Source organism: Opisthocomus hoazin, chromosome 2, assembly GCF_030867145.1.
Source record: "Opisthocomus hoazin isolate bOpiHoa1 chromosome 2, bOpiHoa1.hap1, whole genome shotgun sequence".
NCBI classification, from domain to species: Eukaryota; Metazoa; Chordata; class Aves; order Opisthocomiformes; family Opisthocomidae; genus Opisthocomus; species Opisthocomus hoazin.
The window spans coordinates 8,695,396-8,703,918 of record NC_134415.1 but is presented as its reverse complement, the minus strand read 5'-3'; the positions used below and the strand labels follow the sequence as shown (position 1 = coordinate 8,703,918).

The following is an 8,523-nucleotide window of genomic DNA, read 5'->3' as shown; positions in this document are numbered from 1 at the left end:
CCTCAACCTTTCCTCGTAGGAGAGATGCTCCAGTCCCCTCATCATCCTCGTATTTCTCAAAGGACAAAGATACCTCAGCTGTGTATCCTGAGGTGTCTTTGTGGACATGACTATGCTCAGATACGGTGGTGACCGAGCCAAGAGCCTGCTTTCGTAGCAGTGGGTATTCGTATTCGTAGCCAGGTATTCCTGAATCCACCAGCCACGGTCTTGGGGACTCTCGAAATATGGAGGGAGGTTGCAGGTGAAAGTACAGCAAAAACCGAGCTGTGTGGAGAGAAGACTTGTCTGCCTCCCAGACCACCGTGTTACTTGTCTCAGTGGCTGTTTTCACAGAAATACAGAAGTCAGTTGTAAATAGTTGCTACTGATAGTAACGGTGATTGGATATACGGATGCGTTCCTCCCTTTTGGGTGGGCATGGTTATAGCTCTGCCCCGGAATGTCTTGTGCTCTTGCAATTCACCAAATGCAAAATTATGTTTTCTTACAAAAAAAAAAAAAGAGCAGCTGTTTAAAGAAAAGTAAAAAGCCATTTAAAAGCATGCGGGTGGCGTTTCAGCTGCCTTCCCTCGGGTGGTTTGCTGCTATAAACATTCTGCGGAAGTATCGCGGCGTACACTTTGCTGGACAAGATCTAATCCTTAAAGACGCTGTCTTCGCTTGGAAGCTTTAGGAAAAATATATGAACTATATCCATTCTTCGGTTGCTTGTGGGTGTTTTTGGGAGCAGGAGTAGGCTATAAACCAAGAAGACAGTCGGAAAGAAGGTATTCAGATATCCCATGTTTCTGTTCTGTGTCTCTCATCAGTGAGTTTTCTGTTACAGAATTCTTTTTTTTTTAGTCTTATTTTACAATCAGATGCAGCTCTGCCGTTGGTGGTGTGAATTCATGGAATGCATTTCTTCATTTCCCTGATAACTGATAATAAACGATGTTGGAGGATGGCATAGGGATTCGTGGTGTAGCTGATTTCGGGGCAGTAGCCACTGGTGTGCCGGGGGAGTCACGGAACCATCAGTAAGGCTGGAGAAGACCTCCAAGGTCACCAAGCCCGACCGTCACCCCAACACCACCACCACGTCCCGACGGGCCACATCTACGCGTCTGGAGCACGTCCAGGGACCGTGACCCCACCGCTCCCCGGGGCAGCCTGGAAGGTCCCGCAGCAGCTGGGGTGACTTGGGGTCCCCACTTCCCAGCCTCGCGCGGGATCCCCGGCGGGCGGGAGAGCCGCGGCTCTGGCAGCAGCTGCCGGGGACCGACAGCCCCGCACCGGTTCGGCTCCCCCAGCTCCCCTCCGCGCAAGCAACGGCGGGTGCGGGGCGGGGCCGTGCCGGGGGGCGGTGGGTCCCGCTCGCCCCTCCGCGCAGCCATTGGTCGCGACCGCGGCCCGCCCGCCCGCTCGCCCTTATAGCGGCGGGGCGGTGCCACCGCGCGGGGTTGGAGGGGGGTGGAGCTGCCGAGGATGCGCGCCGCGCGGAGCTGCCCGCGCTGGGCGCTGCTGGCCCTGGCGCTGCCGCTGGCGCTGCCCGCCGAGCGGCTCGCGCTGCTGCCTCACGGCGAGGGGAGCGGCGACGCCGAGCTGCCGCCCGGGGACGACGCGCGGTCGGCGGCGCTGGAGCTGAGCGCGGCGCTGCGCTTCTACGGGGCCGCCGTCCGCTCCCTCTACGTGAGTGGGGGGGCCGGGGGTGCGGGGTGGGGTGTTCGTCTGAGGTCGGCCCGCGGAGCTGAGTTCTTGGGTGCGGCTGTGCTCGGTCAGGTGTCAGCCCGCCTTCATTCCCCCCTCACGCTGCGGCCGCTGCCGACCCTTTGCGCCGCGGGCAGCCTGTGGAGGCGATGCGACGGGCAGCGTCAGCACCGTCCCCAGTTGTGCTCCTGCTACGGAACATCCTCCTCATGGTCGACGCTTCGAGTGCTTCAGCGCGCCAAGGTCGCAAAACTGCCCAGCCGGCAGCCTGGCCCGGCCAAGACTCGCACCTCCTACCCGAGAGCGCTGCTCTGCCCCGCGACGCCGTGGGCCTGCTCAGGGGTCGCGTTGCCCGAGGGTCCCTCGGGTAGGGGGAACACCCGGCCAGAGCAATGGCGGGCAGGCCTGGGCCGTGCGTGCCGCCTCGCAGGATCTGCGTCCCCGAGCTGCGTGTGCGTGGTTGTAGCTGGCAAAGGGCGTTTGGTGCGTGAAGGTGGGAGTGAAAACAGGTCGTCTGGAGCTGAGCTGCTCGAGAGTAGCCAGAAAAAAAAAAACATTTAAAAAGGTGGCGTGTCTTCAGAATGTTACGGGAGTACTGGCTGTTTTATCATTGCCTCTTTTCCCCCGAAGCCTCGTCTAGGCTGGCAGTTGGAGATGCTACCCAGCATATTTAGAAAGGTCTTAGTAGGGAAGGGCCAGCACTTTTAGTACATTAATCTGATCAAGTTGAAACCCCCCTCCCTGACCAGGTAAACCAATGTGCTTTAAGCACCGTGGCTCTAAGATGCAGCTTTGGGGACTGATCTACATGGAGACACTTAGGAAACCAGATGTCCATGTGACTGTGGTAGTGCAAAGTTTGATGTAGTTCCCGTGTACTGGAGTCTGTTTTATGGGTATTCACTGAAGACTGAACATGCTTGCACTACGCTGAATTGTATTAGTGCTGCCGCTTAAGCTATGTTCTTTTGCATTGTCCATACTGCCCCTCCCTAGATAAATCTTGAAATTGCATCTGAAATCCAAAATTTTGAGGGATTCAGGTTATGCCTGTGTGGAAACCGGGTGTTGTTAATGGAGGCTGGCAGTAAAGATGAAGTAATTCACAAGTACAAAGTGGAGTTCAGACTTCAGTTTGACCCTTAGTCCATTGTCTTGTCTTCCATTCCCTAACTTGGGTCACTGATTAGCCAACCCAAGTAAAACACACACTTTTTGAAGCACAAACGTATTCTTGAAAGATAGCAGGCTGTGGATCCACTCACTGAGAAGCAAAGATAGCAAGTCACTTGTCAGATAAGTGACAGAAAGGGGACAGAGTTTTCAAAGAGCAGTGGATTGGTCAACAACACCAGGTTTCTTTATTTTAAGGATCTTGTTACTTGCCTGTGCCATAAAACAGGAATGGGTCTAGCTAGTTTTTCTCTGGAAGAATACCCACGTAGAGGCTATTCCAGAATCACTTTTAGGGCTCTTTCAGTATGATTCCTCAGTACTGAGGGTGGGCGGTTTTAGTATAGGCAAAGTTTGGCAATGCATAGTATTTCAGTGTCAGTCTACATAACATGCAGAGGCTTTTAACTTGTGTTTAATCTGTCACAAGTATTGCAAAATGGAAAGCACAGTATGAACTGGATGGGAGTAGGGAAAGAAGTACACTTGTTAAGGAAAGGTATTGAGCAGTCTTAAACGAGCTTTCACAATATGCAGTATTATTGTATATTGGCAGTGAATACTTAGTAAGCTCTACTATGTTATCCAGTAAGCAGAATTTACCAAAGTATTGCTAGTTGATAGTAAATATTATCAAGCTGATACAATTAACATGTAGTATTGGTAGAAATACATCATAACACTTATAGAATTTCCTGAATCAGATTTTGAGGTGTTGTGATGAAATACATCTTTCTGTATGGTCCATCAGGATAATGTGATATTCTTATTTTGAGTGCTTGATTTTTGCAAGTTTTGCCTTCAATCAGTTGAAAATTTACATGGGTTCTCTATTTTTCCGAACAGTTGAGAAGCTGAGTTGTTTGAGTTAGGTCTACACATGAATAAAAAGGCGAGGAGTTCTGAGGAACGATTGTTTAGTATCAACTTGTAATAAAATACCCGGCCACAAAACTTTTTTTCTTTTCATAGGAGGAAGACAGAACTTTTATTCACTATAAGTGGAAACAGACTTTCACATCCTGTAATCTTCAGTATGGTGTTTTCTCATGCGAGGTTTACCACACTGAGTCCTATCACTAACCCATGCTGATCTATTGGTTTTAATAGCACACTTTAATTGAGGCTTTTTCAGTTTACACTCAGGCTCACTAATGTGGAAAAGCTAAAGGATTAGGGATTATTTCCTTTTAGGGAAGAGTTCAAGGCCTTTAAGGCAAGCTTGCATCTATTTGTTAGTGGTTACTTTTATTAACTTCCTAAATTAATACTTGGTCATGTTTATGTTAGAAAATTTTGCTCCTTTAACTCAACTGGCACTTCATTATTTGAATATATTAACTTTTTCTAAACTCTCTTACTCAGAAATATTTAAGTCCTCAAAATGCCTAGTAACTGAACAGGGAAAAAGACCTAATTTGTCTGAAACTTCGATTTTTGTTGTACATACACAGATACACTTTTTCTTTAAATAGAAGTACTTCATTACTTTGTAATTCCTTCTCCTCACTTGGTTTTTCAGGGTGGTAGATAATAGAGCGTGTGTGATTTGTTCTGCTACAAACCACGAATGTATGTTAACTATGTGTGTAATCCAGAAGTTTAACGTGCTAAAAATACATCTGTGTTAGTTTCTGTCAAGTTAAATAGTATTATACCGTAAAAGGAAAGATGTACAGTACAGCTGGTCTTTAGACAACGCCCACCTGAGACTTTTTTTTTTCCCTGTTTGCTTTTGGCAGGAATGATGCTTAAATGAAACCCAGTACTTACCTTAAATGACTTCTCTTTATTTTGGGGTTCACACTTTAACCTACCTGTGTGACCTTAAAAGGAACAGGATAAAGTTAAATCATATTCTTCACCATCTTTGTCAATATAAATATATTGTTAAATCGGAAAAAGCATTTTCAGTAATGATGAATGTTCTTTCTGTACACTAAAAATCTCTTTTCAAAGTGAGCAATTTGTGTATTTATCTTCATTTAATGTCTTACATATGTTTTCTGGGTGATAGAGTACTTGCAATCTAACATTCCCTTGACATTTAAAACTGAACAGTCTCATTTATAAACTACAAACAAATGAAAATGAGGTTGGCATTTTTGCATCTCCTTAATAAAATAACTTGTTGCATTGAAGTTTTTAGGAAGATAGGAAGTTAATAATCAGAAGCATGCCCCTAATCGGTGAGAAGAGGAAGGCCCAATCTTAGGTCACTTCTTCGGTCTCGGCTTTGTTCTACACTATTGACTAGTCCTGACTGTATTTTTTCATATTGTTATTTTAATCTCTGCCATAAATGGGGGACCATGCAGCTGCAATGTCTGCACACACCAAATCTGAAGAAGAGCAAGGAATTTGTTTAAAATACTTCAAGCACCGGTCATCTCTCACAAGAGGATTTAGAGTGGGAGTAGAGATGCTTGAGTACAGAATGTGTAAGCAAAGAGAAGGAAAGGAAAAAAACTTTTCATTTACGCTAAATTTATTACTTTAAAGGTGGAGTGTGTCTCCTTGCTATAATGTCTTAGCAAGCTGGCTGCGATGCCCACCATCTTCCCTACTGTCTTCCAGTGGTATACTATAATTGGTGGCTTTTAATTTTTAGGGTAAGTTTTATCTTTGCTTTGCAGGCATACGAGGCATTTTCTAGTGTATACTTCTTACAGTAGTTCTGGGAACGTTTCTGGACAAGGTCTGTTTCGTGCCTACCTGCAAGTGCAGAGCCTAGACTGCAGTAACCCAAGCTGTCTTTTTAGTTCCGTATTCCGAAAATTCACAGTTCATATTAGGATCTGTGGCTGCTGTTAAGTCACAAATGATTAGAGGGCAAAAGGTCACAATATTCAGCTTCTCCTCCCTCTGTCTAACATGAACTACATTCCCATCACGCTTGTGCAGATTATATATGCTTATACACCTTAGAATACAGTTCATGCATAAAGCCAACTTCCCATTTTGTACATGATCTTAACTTTTTTAGTACTTTCCACTGTAGCAGCTAATGAAATTATACATCTGCAGACAGTATAGTCAGTATATGTCAAGGCATTTTTAAAGTAAATTCTGCGATGTCGTGTGAACTATTTGCCGAGTTTAGCTAATGGTTCGTGCTAACCGTTATACACCAAGCTGATTAACCGCTAGCCTGTGGCAGCAGGCGTGCTCTGACCCCCTGGGTAGCCAAAGGACAGTTCAGGGTATAGGTGTGTGCCGTATATGTATATGAATGTGCTTTGTAGCACAAGTTCCCGTACTACACTTTTTCTGATTTGCTGTATGTAGCAGCAGTAGTAGGGGTCCAGGTTTTAAAGGATGTTTCCAAGACATGTGTAGCCAACATCCCTGTCAGCCCACAATTTCTCTGTGTCTTGAAGAATATATGTAGTACTGGCCTCCTTGTTTCCAAATGTGTATGGTAGAAAAGGGGATGAAAAATTTGGAGACGGTGAGAATGATCAGACAGGGAATGGCTCTTACACAGGGACTGCATCAATAGACCGGGGCTCTTCATTCTGGAGGAGAAATTACGCAGGGGGAGAAACAGGGCAGGATTTGACTGTATGTCCCAATACAAATGCTAGGGTTCAAAAGAAACTGGGAGCCAGACTGAAAACAAACAAAAGTAGGAGAGACCTCAGGGTATGAGTCACAGATCTGTGGATTTCCTTTTTAAGGGATTTTGTGGATGCATAAAGTTTAGATGTAGTGAAGGGAAGACTTAACAAATACGTGAAGGAGGTCCACTGAGTTTCAATAAACAGTGAAACCACAGGGAATCCCTTGAAGTAAATGTAGTTGGAGGCTGGTTGGAAGAGTATGTGCACATCCTTCTCTTGTTCTGCTGGATCTGTAAGCTACCAGGTGTGGCTGGGGACAGGCGACTGGGCTGGAAGGCCTTGCGGTCTGAGCCATGGTGCCCATTCTGACGCTATTCCAAGCATTCATAAAGATTGCTTAATGTTGTGAACATCTTGACTATATGAAAATATCCAGCAGCTGTTAGTTCTTGGACTCGCAAAAATCCCTGTGAGCAAGACAAATCTGTGGGAGATTGCAGGTTTAGTTTTATAGCTTGTGGTGCCAGTTCTGGGACCTCTGTCCCTTTCTGAGTCATCCGCCTGTGTGGCAGCAGCGAGTGCCTGGCTGCCTGCAGGTAGTCCTGGTATCAGGTAGTCCAGTGCTTGGAAATATGTTTGTATGTGTTTGATTCATTGCCATGGAATGGCAAGAAGGGCCTGGGACAGAGAGCTGTGTATGAGCGGTTTATGCACTGCTGCGAGGCCTGACACCTGTAGTCTCACTTGCTGCTTCTGCGTGTGTGGGTCAGCTCCGATTTGCCAAGAGAGTTTGGATGCCACACTTGGACAGGCCCTGCCCATCTACCTGTATGTGTGTATGTATTTTATTTTTAGTCAGAGGTGGTTGGCTGCGGGTCATCATCTCACTGACCAGTTAAATCTTGCTGAGCCAGTATGTATGCATTTTCAAACCAAGAGTTTCACTTATATAAGTTCATGCCTTTTTTTTTTTTCTTCAAGTAATAGAGCCAGTTTTCCATAGGACTGTCAGAGCACTCAGCTGTAAGGGAATTTACAGGGTGGCCTGTATCTGCTGTAGAAATTCTGTCTCCTAGCCTCTGGTACAGGAGCTGTGCTCACATCTTGTCTGAAGAGCGAGCAACGGCTTGTTGCAGTCAACCTTGCACAGTAGCAGAAGAATTCCTAGGAGGATGGTTGCAGTGAAGTGAAAATTAGAGCAGTTCTGGCCAAGCAAAGGGAAATCTGTACATCTTGCCAGAAGACCTTCACCCAAGCTATTACAATATTTAAGCATGGAGCAGTTTTTTGAGTGGGCATCTATGTGTAGGTTAGTTCTTTGCTCAGAAGTTCTGTCAGCTTCTGAGGCAGTGCTCTAGTAGCAAGGAAAACTCAACTGACCCACTTGTGTCCTGCATCCATAACCAGGTTTTCATGGGACTGACATAGCCTGTTGTGTCATGACTTATGTGTGTGTAAGGCACAAGACAGAGCTGTTCAATTTCTGCTTTCCCCTTCTTTTTTTTTTTTAATTGACATCAGACTTTTTTGGGAATGGACAACTTTCTAAACTGTCCACATGAAGCATACTCCTCTGCCTTCGCACTACAAGTCCAGATTCCAAAGGGGTATGCTATGACTTCGATAAAGCTTCTCTGTAGTCAACTCTGCTTTACGCCAGCTAAGAATCTAGCTCACTGGTTAATTGGAAAAGTAACTGTTGCAAATGCTTGCTTCATGCTTATCTCCAGTCATGCTGTTGTAAAACTGCCCTTCAGGAGAGGAACAGCTAAAAGCCAAGAAGAGCTTTTCGTCTGAGAAGGTCTGTGTGCAATTCTTGACAGACTCACAGAGGGCTTGCACTGGGTCTTGGTCCAAGAAAGACCTGGAAACTTGTGAAATGTGGAGGTTGTGTATATCTTTGTTAGAAGAGGCAATAAGTTTCTGAAATTCAAATAGCTAAAATCTTTATCTAGTGAAAAAAGGTTTGTCTGTCTGTAAAGTACACCTCTGGTTTTGGGGAACTGAAATCCCAGGACTCTGGACATGGGATACAAAACAAAAACTTAAAAAAATTCAGTTACTTTGCAAACACAAGGCTGTCTTTTGACTTCGT

At 45.7% G+C, this 8,523-nt stretch overlaps 1 protein-coding gene across 1 annotated transcript in view; it reads left to right on the top strand.

Annotated features, from left to right (window-relative positions):
• Positions 1-1,470: 1,470 nt before the first annotated feature.
• Positions 1,471-8,523, top strand: part of NID1 (nidogen 1) — a 48,215-nt gene continuing 41,162 nt past the window's right edge. Inside the window, exon 1 of the mRNA XM_075412386.1 lies at positions 1,471-1,674. Coding sequence (XP_075268501.1) covers positions 1,471-1,674 — 204 coding nt within the window. The remainder of the gene's footprint in view (positions 1,675-8,523) is intronic.